Source organism: Clytia hemisphaerica, unplaced genomic scaffold (assembly GCF_902728285.1).
Source record: "Clytia hemisphaerica strain Z4C2 unplaced genomic scaffold, Clytia hemisphaerica genome assembly, whole genome shotgun sequence".
Classification (NCBI taxonomy): Eukaryota; Metazoa; Cnidaria; class Hydrozoa; order Leptothecata; family Clytiidae; genus Clytia; species Clytia hemisphaerica.
The window spans coordinates 665516-681599 of NW_027103562.1; the positions used below are offsets into that span (position 1 = coordinate 665516).

The 16084-nt window shown below is 34.2% G+C and overlaps 1 protein-coding gene across 1 annotated transcript; it reads right to left on the minus strand.

The window, feature by feature from the left end:
• Positions 1 to 221: 221 nt before the first annotated feature.
• On the minus strand, positions 222 to 2395 carry LOC136800628 (phospholipase A2 inhibitor beta-like). The gene has a single exon (XM_067057275.1). The coding sequence runs from the start codon at positions 2198 to 2200 to the stop codon at positions 833 to 835; it is 1368 nt and encodes a 455-aa protein (XP_066913376.1). The 5' UTR covers positions 2201 to 2395; the 3' UTR covers positions 222 to 832.
• Positions 2396 to 16084: the final 13689 nt, after the last annotated feature.

The following is a 16084-nucleotide window of genomic DNA, read 5'->3' on the forward strand; positions in this document are numbered from 1 at the left end:
AGTCCTCAAGGAGGATTATATTTAAAAAAGATATCTTGTAAAACAAGATCGGTTTAGTAACCTTTGTAATAAACCAAACCAATGTATGAGCGATTTATAGAGGCCCATGTGCATGCACGGTGGCCTGGAAATCTGTAAAACATTATTATTATTATTAACATGAAAACTGTGTTTTATGTTTTGATTTGACTTATGATTTAGTGGTCAACAAATATTGTAAAACTCTCGGTAGTCCGGCGAAAGATTCTTTCAGTCTAATGCAAATAAGAAGGAAGCACTTGAATAATAAATGTTTTACTAGTTACTCTATTCACTTTTTATTGAAATTACATTCCTGGGTAGAAAAATATATTCCAAATACCAAAGATTAAACAAAATTGTTGCATTTCAAAATTGAAGCCACAAGTTTTATGGAGAAAGTAGAAATTTAGCGACAAAATAGTAATTTAAATTGAAATCATATTTCAACATTTAACCATGTACCCAAATATGAAATGTTAAAATTGCTATCTAATTTTAATGATAAGATAGAAATATTATCAGTCAATAGTAGGATCACAGTAACTGTTCTAATGCCTTAATTATGTTATTATATGATTCCCAGACCATCGTGTTTCCATTGGCCTTGAATTTTGTTGTGACCCGTGACAGTCTCACAAAATAATGTATATCATGTCAACAAAAATCCAAATAAAAAAATACATTGAAACCTATCTTATAAATAATGCTACTTGCTAGATACACTTTACAAATTTATTCAGTTATTATCAGAATTCAAAAATTTCCAAATTGTGTTCCTATTTTATGACGTTGGTATTTCTCTGAGCTACCATTATGCTTTTTCTGCAACGTCGGCTGGTGTGCTTTGAGGTTTCAGTAGGGTGTCGTTAGCGTCGGCCGGCGGTGATGAGCGTCGCCTTCTGATACAAATGAAAATTGCCACCGCAATGAGAATGACCAGAACGACGACTGCAATGATTATATACATGGTCATGCCATCATCTTTGCCTGAATCATCTTTCTTAGGAGCTGGGGCTGGAGTTGGTGGCTCGGTAGTAGGAACAGCAGTAGTGGTCGTGGTCGTTGTTGTTGTTACTTGGTGTTGGCAACGGTCGCCTGTATATTCTGCAGTACATTCACAACCGTGTTCTGTGTCACTAATAGCAACACATTTCGCATCATTCAAACATGTGTTGTTAAGATCACAAACAGTGCAACCAAGATCTTTATTAACGGTGGCAACATTCATACTCTGTAGTTGTGTTCCTTTTAAATTATCCGGTGTATCGCACGCGCCATTGATCTTTTTCAATTTATCTTGATTAGCAGCTGCTTGAATAAACTTGGCCATTAGACATGTACAATCCAAGGGATTTCCTGTGAAATCCATCAAACTAACTGAATTAACGATTTTTACCGGTATGCTTTTCAACTGATTTTCAGAAATTTGCAAAAATCCAATTTCAACTTGATCAAAGGCTGATGGATCAATATTGGTGATTTTATTCTTGTTGAATGTGATCTTACGCACGTTTTGTCCTGCTTTGAATAAACCAGCTCCAATATCTTCAATCATGTTCTCTTGAAGTAAAATTTGTCCATTGTTCAATGAATTGAAAACTCCAGGCTTTAGTACATTGATTTTATTGGAGCCTAATGCTAAAAGCGATAGACTATCGAGTCCATTAAAAGCATCTGGTGAAATATCTTCAATTGAATTTCTGGTTACAAAGATCACTTTAAGTTTTCCATTAGAGACGAAAGTGCTAGGACCAATACTCGTCAATTTATTCCCATCCAAATTCAGTTTGGTTAAATCTTTCAAACCAGCAAAATCTGATGCTTTGATCTCAGTAATTTGGTTATCAATGAGATTGAGATTAACCAGAGCTGGGAAAACACCAGAAAGATTTTGTGGTACTTCTTTCAACTGATTAGCTTGAACGTGGAGTTGTTGTAAATTCGGTAAAACTCTTGCGAATAGACTTGTATCGATTGTTGTAAGGTTACTCTCCCTTAACTTGAAATATTTCAATTCTCTTGGAAGACTTTTGAACAATTTTTCTAATTCTGCTTTGGGGACTTCGTTAGCCTTGCAGTCGATAATGGCGTTAGTAGCCCGACAGCTACAAAAAGACGGACAAGTGAATTCAGCATTGGCTTCAACCAAAAGTATAGCCAGGATGGTCAAAACCAACATCTTTGGTTCGAGTTTCAAGAGAATGTATGAAAGAAAGCCTTCGTCTACAACTGCTGCAAAACTTTTCTATAACCACACCTTGTTATCTGTGCTTTAGTATAATACTAAAGAAAATTCTTTGATCAAGAAAAAAAATTTTGTTGTGTTTTTAGCAGTATATAAAATATAAGTTCAATAGCTTTTCTTTTTATTTTGTTCCCTATGTAAGAGATTTTATAATAGCTTTCAAAGTAGATTTGATAATTTGTGTGGAGACTGAAAATCAATAGGATGAGGGTATTGATAAGATCGTTATTTTGAAAACTTTTGGTGAATCAGCCCCCCTTACAAAAGTATCTATTCAAGTGGAAACGGTCACTTGATAAAAACATTTAATTGAATGAATTAAAATATGCATAAATGGTAACAGAAAAGGTATTACTAATTCTTAATAACAAAAACACCCATCCAAACCCTTTCATCCAGTTTGAGTTATCATTTAAAACCCCATTGAAAGTAAAAATTATCCCGAAACAAATCAATAGCAGCATCTATCAAACAAATTTTTCGAATTTCCCAGTTTTAATGGTTTATTAAGCCAGCCTTCTTAAGGCGTGAACTTTAAGTCTTAGGAGATAAAAGCTAGAAGGGCCTTCCTTTTAAAATAAGAAACTAATTGGATTTTGCTATAATACCTATTTGCTATAATTAAATGGAAATGCCCCCGTCTCGTTGATTTATTGGAAAACAAATAACAAAGTGGGATAAGTTTCAATTGGTATTACAATTCAATGAGAGGGAACAAAGTTAAACTTGTCAAGTTCTGATATTTCAGGGCCATTTCACGGTGAGCATGCCTAAACGACCTAAATTGCAGATTTACAAAAATGGAAGGAAATAAAATATTTCCTAATAATTATTGAAATAGTAAATTTGACTTTGGGTCTATTTACAATAATTTCAAATTCCTTTGAATGTTCAAGGAACACCACTAAAATATTAATTAGTTAGATAGTGGCTTTTTACTTGTTGAAAAGATATTCAGGAGTGGAATATGATAGACTCAAAAATGATTTTGAAATGTAGACTTATATGAAACATTTCAAAATACATGAATAAAACATCGAAAGAAACAAAGGAGAAAGCCTTTCAGGGTCGCCGGATCGATCTCTGTATAACTCAGTTCAAAATAACGTTTCCGATCAAATCTGAATCTGTTTTTACAGCTAAATTTCTGCTCTCAAAAAAGAGATCTCTCTTCCTTAATAACTAGAAATCCATAAACAAAATATGTCCTGTTTTGAAATGAGAAAGAAACACAATATTATAAAACTATGACATAAACAAAAAAAACCCATCTTATTTCAAACCCTTAACCAAAACTTTTGTAACAGATTTCTCTCTCAACATTAGCACACTAATTGAGTCAAACAGCTGATTTGTTATGCTGTAACGTATATCGCAAGGTGTGTTTCATAATTTTATCGATGGCGAAGCGAATTTTCATACTTGTTATTTTGATCATTCAAATCGCAAATATATCGTCTTCGATCAAAGGCTGTATCAATAATGGAACCGTATTTTCTTGCATTGGGTCAAATCTAACATCAGATGACCTTCCTTCAATCTTTGGTAACTTACCGCCAAATCTAACGACGCTTATCTTCGACGAAAATAACATTACAAACATCAACTTGATGGGTGAAACCTCCAAAAATTTTTTTAATTTGACCAAAATTTCCTTAAGATTGAACAAAATAACGAAGTTTCCTGAAAACCTTCAAAGTATATTTCCAAATCTTGAAGTTCTTGAGTTATCAGGAAACCATATTGAATCTCTAGATCTAATCAAGATACCAACGTTAAGAGAGTTATACTTGGACAGCAACAGATTGGAGTATCTAACCAACAATACTTTCGCTCATTTAAATGGATTATCTATTTTGAGTCTTGAAAGAAACGACATTCAATTTATCACCGCAAACGCGTTCTACAACTTAACGAGCTTGAAATATATCAGCCTGGCTGGAAACAAGATAGCTGATCTGCATTCAGGTCTTTTTGACTCATTCAGAACCAATGATGGGATTATAGTTAATCTTAGTTCAAATATCATACAAAGTATACCATATAATTTATTCACGTTCGAAAGCGTCCGAAACATAGATTTGTCCGGTAATGAAATTTGGAATATCAAAAATGACGCATTCTTAGAGCTAATAGCTGTCGATGGAAGCATTAACCTTGAAAATAACATCTTGAAAATGGTTCCTTTATTCCCCGAGCTACCTTCAGGTATTATTAAACTGGAAGGGAACCCGCTTATATGTAATTGTGATCTCTTTGCTCGTACAAAAGCGCAAGGCGAAATTACTTTTAACGGAACCTGCCAGCATCCTGAAGAAGAACGAGGACGGAATATCAATGATGTTAAATCTAACATTTGCACTTATTGTGATCTACATAAACCATGCCAAAATAAAGGACACTGCATCGATTATCCTGGTAACTTCTTCTATAAATGTATATGTGAAAAGCCTTACTATGGACAAAGATGTGAGGAATTTGACCACGACTGGCGCAATTGTACAAACATAACATGTCCTGTACATTCAGAGTGTATTGAGATTCGAGCATATAATTACGAGTGCCAATGTGTTGATGGATTCAAAGGAAATCCTTGCGTTCCAGTACATACAGATGAGAATTCGAGAATGAGTTTTTATATTACTATCGGCTTGGCAATGCTTGGAGGGATTGTGTTGATCTTTTGTTTTGTATGCTGTTGTATGAAGAGATATCGAAAGCATGAGAGTTACATGGTTGTACCGAGTGAACGGACTAATATTGGCGAAGCAGAGGATTCAAAATATGGTGGACTGTGAAATCATATATTGTTATTGTTATTTCATTGCTTTTTCATATTAACAGTTGACGCTCTTTTAATACCCCCTTCTCACAAAACCGGTAGGATTTTTTTCAGCTGGGATAAAAACAACGGACTGAAACTCGATGGGGATTGATATTCCCATATGTTTTAAGGTTGGAGATGTTAATTCTTTTTTTTTAAGTCAAATAATTCAGCGAGAATGGAAAAATAGAATAATATTTTGCAATGAGGATTTGTTTAATTGATTATTTTCAATGGAGACAAAAGTTTGCCAATTTTTCCAGTGGGAAGGGGTCCCTGTGGGTCTGTGAGAAAGAGGTGTCTTTTTTTTTATTCTCAAGGTTCGCTTATCAGCGTTTATTTTTTTTATTTATTTATTTTTTTTATTAATTGTATTTCAGGCACTTCCATATATCTCAATGGCTAATCGTACTATTTATAATAAGTAAACTAAATAAATAAATAAATAAATTATTATGTAAAAAATTATATATAATTTTCAATTTGCAAAAATATACGTACGACCAAAAGTTGATTCGCTCAATTGAGATCAAAATCATAAATTGAAGCTTGGATAAAATTGTACAACAATCTGGGCAATTTGAAATACAAAGCTATATATCTCTTCAGTGAGGCCTATTCACTTCTGAAAGATATAACTCTGCAGGCAAGGCTTAGAGCTCGGAGAAATTCAAATGATGGAGACTAAGTATAGTATCAGACAGTATTCATCAGAATTGGATTGAGAAATATGAAATAAATTAAAAATAAAATAAAATTTATTTTAAACATTAATTATTTGTCGGAAAAAAAGAAGAGCAAAAGTAGTGTTGTTGAATGTGGGATTGATGCTTGAAAATAAGCTTGTGAAAAAAAATCATGATCATGATCGGCTATTGAAGGTAAAAAAATCTCGATTGCTTGAAAAATGGCTAAACATGAAGTACTAGAAATATAATAATTTAAATTTGAAATATAGAAAATATCAACATAAAAGGGGTTGCGGAACGACCGTTCCGTTTTCGCAAAGCGAAGAAATTTCGACACTAACAAATTATTTTTATAAGTCAAACTTTTATTGATAATGTTTTCCAACTCAACTCTTTCTTTTTTATAAGAATTTTATAAGAACAATACGAGGCTCAAAAATTAAATACGCCGGGTTTTGAGCAATTCAAAAACAATTTCAGGCTCAAAGTGCAGCCAAACCTTTAAAAAAATTTACTGGTTCTTATAAAAAATAGTGCAAGTGACAAAAAAGAACACACATGTTTCTTGTGCAATGGCTGAATGACCAACAACAAAGATATTACATTAGGCTTTAGGCTGGTAGTTTATCTGAATAAATTGAAAGACTTTTATCCCATCTTTTTGTGAGCTTTTGAAACAATTACTTAGCTCTCTATAAAACTTTTACAAAGACAAATTTATCAACAATTCAAAAATTATATTATACATTTCCCTTCAAAATTTAAAAGAAAATAGTGCGTAGTTTGAAAGATGATCTTGAGCTTTTCAGCCATTAGAACCTAGGTATACAATCTCTCAAAATGTGCTACCTCTTTATGATATCATTCACTTCAAATGTAGTATCAATTTTCCGAAAAGGAATCAGCAGCCTAGCAATAATTTCCAGTAACATATCAAGACTAGTGAGATTTTTTGCGTGATGAAATTTTGTCTTTTTGTGAGTCTATTTTTGTGTTCGGCAAAAAGATGTTCCTAATGTTTCATTTATAAAATCAATCCAAACCAGTCCAAACTAATTTTTTCAAGAATCTTGCCTTGCAGAATAAAATTAAAAAACTTCTATAATTCATATAAGTATATTTTAAAAGTAATGCCATTACTATTTATTAGGCGGTTATAATAACAAGCGTTATCTACAATCTCAGGTCAAAGAGTTTATGAAAATATAAGTTGATTTGCCAGTAAAAAACACTTTTTTGTGAAAGATATCTTGTTTGAAAATATATTCGAGCTAGCATCAAAAGTAACATACAGGTACTTTTATCATTTTTAAGTTGTCTTTTGGGCTAAAGTCATCAATCATGCTTTTGTTATCACTTTATCGTAGAAATATAAATCGGCATTACCATTCTAATTGATGATGATCAAGCTCCAATGTTAAACAAAAATCTCTTGAGAGTCAGCAGCAAGCGATAATGGAGGAATCAACAATCAATCAAGCCAAATCAAAATGATTCCATTTATCGAATAAATATTGAAGAAATCTTCAAAGACGAAAATAGCAACTAGTAATGAGTAATTATCACTTTGATTCTGCTTTCCAGTACAGTCTTCTCTTTTGTCTCGTAAACATTGCACGGAATAACATGGAACTGGCACAATTTATATTCAGCAGGATAGGACCATTTTATTATTCTCCGTCAATCACAATCTGTTCATACAGTCATAATACTATGTATATTTTGGTTTTATGCTGCTTCTTTGTTGTGCACGTTCACCCACCAAAACTCTGAAACACTGCTGATTCAGCCAGTCGGCCGATTGGTAGTTAAAAGTCACCCATCGCCATCACATCAATCAAGCTCGACTTCACCTGAACCCTGAAGTAGGGAGGTCGGGCCTTACGCGTGCGGCAGTAACAAAACATAGATTTTCGAAAAAAAATATTCAAGCTTACATATGTCAAGGAAGGAAACCTCTTTTAACATAAGTATTTTTTCCAAAGAGTAGAGAATTTATTCAGCTTTCTTTTGCAGAAAAAATCAGCACATCATGTCTTCATGTTCCTTCAAAATTTGAAAATGAGTACTCGCGGGTGAGTTTTTTCAAACTTCTTGTTCGCCGGCACGGCAAAATTTTTTTTCCGGGGGTTCTAAAATCCAAAGCGCTAGCCACCCGAAACAGCTATCGACCTGGAATTTTTTGCATCGTTCCCCGCAATAGTTTAGCTTTTGAGACGTACCACGTTCGTTGGTTGGAGCAACGTATATTTTTCAGGAAGTCAAATTATGTACTTAAAATGCGTTTTTTTCATTGAAAAAATCAAATTTTTTATCGAACGTGAATTTTTTAGAAAGAACAATGTTTTTTCTTTCCAAATGTGAAAAAAGTAAGAATCAAGCTGTTTCCGGTGGCAAGCGCTAAGGGAAAGATTATGGTGTAATTACCCCCGTTTCAGCTACATCTACGGAAAATGAAACTCGCACCAAACCTCTCGCGCGGAATTTTTCATAAAACACTTTCGCTTTTGGTGCCGTAATGAAGGTACAAAATGGCTGGCGATGCGTGCACGAAAATGCTTGAAAAATTGAACTTCAGAATGTAATATCTTTGGAACTTTAAAGAATTGGAAGGTAAATGACCCCTCATTTTTCTTCTGATGGTTATGGCTTTCCATTAAACTTGGTTTGGTACTCTGCAAGTAAGTTTGAAATTTCCTCTGACCACCCTACCTGAAGACAGAAGAGATGAAAATAATTATATTTAGAGTAAAATGAAATAAACACACGACCCATATGAATAAAAATAAGCCTGTGGAAAGAAAACATGGCCATATGATATCCATGAAACACATGGCCGAGAAAAAAACATTTTGTTTTGTGAGATGAAATCCAATTTAATACAAACAAGAATCGCAAAATTGCGACTAAATATTTCCTTAAAAATGAAGGTCATTATTGTATTATTGTTAACCGGTTACTTTTTCGAAGCGGGCTACATGGCTTTTTTGCGCAATGCAATTGGTTCTTTTCGCATGACGACGGGCCTACATTGTCCAGAGTTGCCCGTCGTTAGGAAAATTCATTGTGACGTCACTTTTTCAAAGGAAAATGAACAATGCGTTGAAATCATTTCTCTCATTTTTTATTTCTGACGTCAGAAATTATAGCAATTTTCTATCTCTTTTCGCTTGTTTTTTCTGCTTTATTTCGCTATTTTTCCTGGATAAAGCGCTATAAAAATCAATCAAAGTTGAAGGAAACGGTTAACAAATACAATAATGACCGGTTTTTTTCGGGCTGTTCTGAAAATATTGCCCTCGGTCAACGCAACAACCTCGCAAGCTCGGTCGTTACTTGACCTCGGGCAATATTTCTCAGTACAGCCCTCACTAACCGGTCATTATTGTATTAATATAAAAAAGCACACATAATAAAGTATACATATATATGTTGTTTGCTTTGTTTTGGTGTTTAAAAATATGTACTTATCAGTGCTAAAAAAAATACAAATTTGAATATAATGAGGGCAATAAGTCTGGTTAAATGTTACTTTATTCACAAGATTTAAGGATTACTGAAAAAATACTACTGCAGATGAACTAAACTCAAAAACTAAAACTTTACAATAAATTTACATTACGACAAAGTAAAAATCTATCTTTAATAGCAACAAAGAAAAAAATGTGGCTCAAAGTTTTAAAGCATTTAAATAGCTTGTAAACAGTAGACCTTTTTTTAAAGAGGCAGCCATATTGAATAATTATGTACTCCAGCATAAAAATAGGCTGCACGCATCCCCTTTGATATGATTTGATATAGGGGATGAGTATCGTCTAAGATATTCCTGTCCCAGCTTACCCCCGTCTTTTCTTTTCTCTTTTTTGATTATGTGTCACAGCTGTACAACGACTTCTCTTTTTCTTTGTTTAATGAATGAAAATTTATAATTATGAAAGCAATAACACAATGACGTCATTTTTCTCTTTCTGTGATTGGATGTAACAAAATTATGTAAATTTATGCAACTTTCGGTTACCCCAAATTTGAGGTAACTCTCGGACGAGAATTTCATACACGATACGCATCCCCTATAACAAAATAAATTCTGGGGATGCGTGCAGCCTAGCATAAAAACAATGATACAGCCATGCATAATTACTGTATCATGCATATTTTAAAAATTATGCATGGCTGTATCATTGTTTATATGCTGGAGTACATAATTATTCAACATGGCTGCCTCTTTAAAAAAAATTCTATTTAGTTCAGTAGGTATAGAGAATTCAAGATTTGAAAACAGACACTGCATTGGTTTACAAGACTAGACTAGAGAAAGATGTCAACCATCCACACGGTTCATGAAAAAAATAAAGTATTTATCAAAAAAAGGTTCTCTTTTTTTTGGTAATCAATACACCGTTTAACAGGTGTCGGTTGCGCATGCGTATGAACAATTTTCTATTGTTTTGATTTTGGCAACCACAAGAAACTTCACTCTCCCCCGTAAAAAATTCTCATAAGAAAACCCAGCAGAGAAATGGTAGGTAAAGAACTCCTTTTAATCATAACTTCTTTTCCTCTTGATGAATTTTTGTGAAATTTTCAGGAGAGATACATAAAATTGTCATTAATATCATGTTCAAACATCTAAAACATTCTCTTTAAAGGAAGGAAAAAAAATGGCAATGTTTACATTTCTCTAACCTTCCAACCACAGTACTAAAGTGAGCATTTTTACCTACCGCCTCTACAGTGGAGATGGCGAGACTGTTAAACGGTGTATTCCAACAAACTCCAATCAATATACTGTAACAGGATCCCACGGTGTAAACATTATCAACCAACAAAACACACACCACCAAAATTGTAAAAATAAGTCAATATAATTTCTATCACAATTTCTCGTAAAATTTTTTTTTCCAACATTCTGACCGTCTGATACCAATCATGGCTGGAGTCATCATGTGTAAGAGTGACTGTCTGACTGTGTATAACAACAAAAGTTTATTGAAAATCATCCCACGGTCATGGTGAAGCTAAAGATTTATCAACCAAACAAAACTGACGCCAAGTCAAATCTGTCGCTTAAAAATTTCCATGAAAATTACAATCGAAACTTATCTCATAAAATGCTTTTTTCAACATTCTGGAGGTGTTCAAAGTTAGAGGTATCATATGTAGAGCCAATCAATACATGAAAAGTCATTTGCTATCCCATTTGCCATGAGATATACAAGTCAAGAAATCAAACAATAACCAAAAATCATGTCTCTTCACTTTCATGTCACATCGTGTTTATATGGGGTAACCAGAAAGTCAATCCACAAGAACAGCCATCTTCCTTTATTATGGAGTGTTCCAAAACTATTGGTAGGTTGTTTGGAAGTAAAGAAACCCACACAGTTTGATTTATTTTAAAGATTTAACTTGGTGAAAACAAACTGCATCTTTCTAGCAAAAACTCATGTTTCAACCTGCTACATAACAATTGCCAGTCGGGTCTGCTACTAACATGTAATAGTTTTATTATAAGCGGGCTTGAGAATCTGTAAGGAACTTGTAACATATATTATATATATAGTTTATCAGTCGACTCGAATTACGATACATTACTTATACTTCACTGGGTGCATTTTTTCGCTGTGAAATTAAAAACGGGCGTCAGTCAGGGCGTACGGAAGGCGTTTTGACACGGGAAATTATGGAGAAAGCCCGTTTTAATAAATATTTCCCTTTTGGAAAACGGGAAATATTTAACAAACAGAACATCTAAAAATTCCCATGTTTTGATCTTCACACTTCTTCCCTACCATTATTGTTATTTTTATTTGGATGCGTGGTCAAACACCCAAGGGAGATAATTAGATATTCTATTGTTATTTGCTTTGAAGAAGAAAAGTCAGGGAGATTTGCAAAGCAGCGTATGCGCCTTGCTGATCGCCCGCGCGGTCCACCTAAATATTTAGGCGAACACTTCAAGTCGGCTCGCATAATTTCTTATACGCGCGCCACCATTCAGATCTCTGATTCACTTGGACCAACCAATCAGAATATCTGCATAATCATCCTCAGATGAGAATGCAGACGATCTAGGTAAACCAGACCGTAAACATAAGAACTATCAAAATCAAAAAAAAGTTTACGGGCTGGATATCCAGGCTATACTTTGCCTAATAAAAAATAGTCAAGAGGATACTGCGGATAAAATTTCTCAAAAAGTTCTGCGCCATCTTAAGGGCTCTGACCATAGTGAATTTTTCATAATTGCCGTGTTTAAAATGTGTTTTCTGACTGATGTAATCAACAAAACTATGGCATGTTATACATTTTCTGTTAGACAAACTATTCCTGAATCTGAAAATTCAAAAATTGCATTGAAAAAGTTTGATGAAGAAGAAAATGAAGATATTTGCGAGGAAGAGTATTTCATCTTTGAAGAGCTTAGTTTCGGCGAAGAGAAAACATTTTGAAAAAATTTTCGCAGTAGATGGTGTATCTTTTACCGGACAATAAAAATTTTTGCGGAAAATTTTTGTAAATGCTTCTTTGTCTCGAAATCTTCAAAATAGTGGTTTTTCATCAATTTTTCATCTGGATTTTGCTTAAAAAAACAGTCATAACTTTTGACACATCTTTTTAGAAAAATTTTCCGAAAAATTTAAAATAGTTCAATTCTTTGCGGACAGTTTGAAAAAAGTTCGAAACAAAAAGGTTAATTACCCATTAAAACTTAGCACTTTTTATAAAAGAATGTGATGCAACATATTATTAACGTCTTTTTAAAGTTCATAACGTCATTTTAGCAATTAAGTTCTTAATTACTCTTAAGGGATTTGATTAAAAAGCAATTTTTAAAGGCAATTCTTTGTTAAAAGTGTTAAAGAATCTAAAACATAACTTTTATGTTCAGATACTAAAATCAATTTTCTGACTGTGGTCAGAGCCCTTAAATAGGGCGAAATAGACACCAATCCTAGCTAAGGCCCGGACTCCACTCGCCTACGCTGTGATTGCACTTCTCAAGCAAAATCTTTTATGTTGTTGGTCAAAAGAAAAATAAAGGAATGCCATTGTGGTCCATTCAGACGTACAGTCGAGAAAAGTTGAAATACACCTAATTTCTTTTAAAGTGCATAGTACTTTTTCATGATGCAATCTTTTCTCCAAGCTGAAAGGATTGAATCCATTAAGATGATCGCAGCGCAGACAATGAAGAGACGTGCCTTCAGAAAGCTAGACTTTTTGAGTTTATAGCTATATACTTTCACTTTATGGTGTTTCTGTATGACTGTCTGTGTGCCTAGTCTAACCACCGTTAAATGCCTTCGGGAAGGTCCCTCCTAACTTGGAAAGCCAGAATTGGAGCTATTTCACCAAACTACTGGAGCGCAAGTTATTACCGTGAGATTGGGTAACTTGCATCAGTGGAGGCTAACATGCATAGCCCTCAAATGAAAGACCTGACTGGTCATTAAAATACAAAGTTAAATCAAAACAAAAATGGTATAGAGTAGAGCTGCGAGATTTGTATTTAATGACCAGCCAGGTCTTTCATTTGAGGGCTATGCATGTTAGCCTCCACTGATGCAAGTTACCCAATCTCACGGTACGTAGGCTATCACAACTGCAAAAGTTGATTGTGCGCCTATACAAACTTTTTTCAGGTTTTCCAAATAGATTTACCACACTGAACAAACAGTGAAAACACTCTAAGTGAGGTAAATCTATTTTGAAGACCAAAAAAAAAAGTTTGTTTACATTGATTCACATTCAATTTTGGATTCATATGCATACATTCTACTTTTTTGTACTTTGCCGGTATCTTATTTTACCAAGTGAAGAAAGACATTCCTGAGTTACAACCATATAATGGTCTTTAAAGCTCAAGAAGATCTATAAACAATAAAGGTAGTTATTAATAAAATAACAGACAAAGATAAATTACAGTTTGAACAAAAATGTATACAAATGTACATTTGAAAACTTGAGCAAACTTCTTTAAAGATTCCAGAAAAAGAATTGAAATCGTTGCTGAAATGAACTTCTGACTAAATTACAGTATTTATTCAGTTTTAAAGACAAGAAACAAAATTAGCCATACACAAAACACTTTTTCCAGTCAAAGACGAAAGAATCAGCTCATCATCATCATAACCAGTCTGCCATTTTGTTTGTTTTGATTTGCAAAAGTAATATTGTAATTCGTGTTATGGTCTAATTATATACTTTTTCTATAATTTGCATTTATAACACTCGCTTCAGCTTTTCAATGCTAAATCAAAACTAATGAAATCTAATATATAATAATGGTAATAGCCTATAACGTAATATGAAAATGTGTATAACATTTACCGCTGTATAATTTACCGCCTTATTTTTGCGGAACACTTAATTGGCCGGAAATCAAATTACAAACAAACAAACGCAAAGATTCGAGATTCCAGTCCAATATCTATGCGTGAAGCTATGAGTGCCTCCTCGTCGCTGCGCTCCTGCGGGGGCAAAAATTAAATACATTTACATGTGGAAAAAATATTGGCAAAATAATCATTGTGCTCAGAAAAACTTGTTATATAACAAGTGAAAATATGTGTCCAACCCGGGGGGGTACTACCCTTGTCGACCGACGGGGTTGCTCCGCTGAGGTTCGAAAAATGGACCCTACGTGGGACTCGAAATTTGCGAAAAAAGTGACCCTGAATGGGACTGAAATTCCAAAATGTTCTACTTTTTCCCCAAATTTTCCAAAAAAAGGCACCCTACGAGGGACTGATTTTTCTATTTTGGTGTTTTTGCGACCCTACCTGGGACTCTTGGAGGTTGAAAAAGGTACCCTGACCAGCGGAGCATCCCCGTAACCCATTTTGCCCTAGTACCCCCCCCCCCCCCGGGTGTCCAAGTAGAATTGTAGAATTTAAAAAGAAGCACTTTTGGGGTCTTCTAGTCTGCTAGTTTGTTTACATTTGGTAAATTTGGCCCACGTGTTTCCTGGCTCTGATGACTTGTTTGGACCATATTTCCAGGGACAACATGGATACAAAACAAACATCCAAATAAATGCAGATTCGAAAAATATTCTCCGGACTGATCAAATTTACATATAATACGTGTATGGAAATCCACTTTTTCCAGAGAACATTTTCCAAGTATATATCCAATTTCAAAGGATATGTAGGCGGTGCTCAACCAGGTTTAACTTTTCATATCCACAGTTGTCCAGAAAACATTTACAAAATATCAACATCCATTGCATATATTTATATATTACTCCATTCTATTCTGTTTTGTTCAAGCTAAATAATGCACGTAATATAGTTTCTGCAGGTTTAATTTCCTCTTTTAGCATACTTTTCCCTTATGCCTTAACGTGAAGGTCAAAATGCAAAAATGTTGAGTCATCCTGAGTCAATCTTTGCTTCATTGTACCAGTGCTTGGATGGCCAATACTTACCGTGAGATTGGGTAACTTGCATCAGTGGAGGCTAACTTGCATAGCCCTCAAATGAATGACCTGGCTGGTCATTAAAATACAAAGTTAAATCAAAACAAAAATGGTAGAGTAGAGCTGCGAGCAGAGCTGCGTAGTTGTATTTTAATGACCAGCCAGGTCATTCATTTGAGGGCTATGCATGTTAGCCTCCACTGATGCAAGTTACCCAATCTCACGGTAACTTTCTGTGGACTGGTTTTTCTGGGAAGTGTTGTTATAAACAGTATTTCATAGAGAAAATGACGATAACTAGCCTGAAAATATATAAAATGAAAATCTACTGTAAAACTAGGGCTTTTTTGTAAGCAATCTGTATGAATTACCCTAACACAGACTGTAAAGTCCACCGATGAAATTATGTTTTGGCTGAAAAATTGCCATAGCCTTGTGAGTCAATCCACTGACCGGCCAAAATCATGGCCCATCAATAGTCAGACTTTATGTATCACATGTTGAAGTTATTTGAACTTTGCAATGTTTTTGTTGTCGAAACTTGAAATTTCCAACCGAAAAGTCAATGCTTCCCCTAGATAAAGCTAAAAGTACCACAGAGGAAATCAAGTATACTTACTGAATCTCAATTCCATTACCATGGAGGAAGTTTTTCTAAGATTACACTATTTTTTTCATCTAAAAGTTGAAAAAAACAACAACATTATCAACCGATATTGCCCATCTTAAATCAAAATACCGAGAAGTTCTAGAGAGTGCCATGGAAAACTAAGGCATAGGTGGTCACAATCAACCTTCCTACTACCCATAAAAATTATGTCTGCAACACAAAAAATTCATTCAGAGCAATACAAGCCAGAAAGAAATTGGTCCCAATTTTT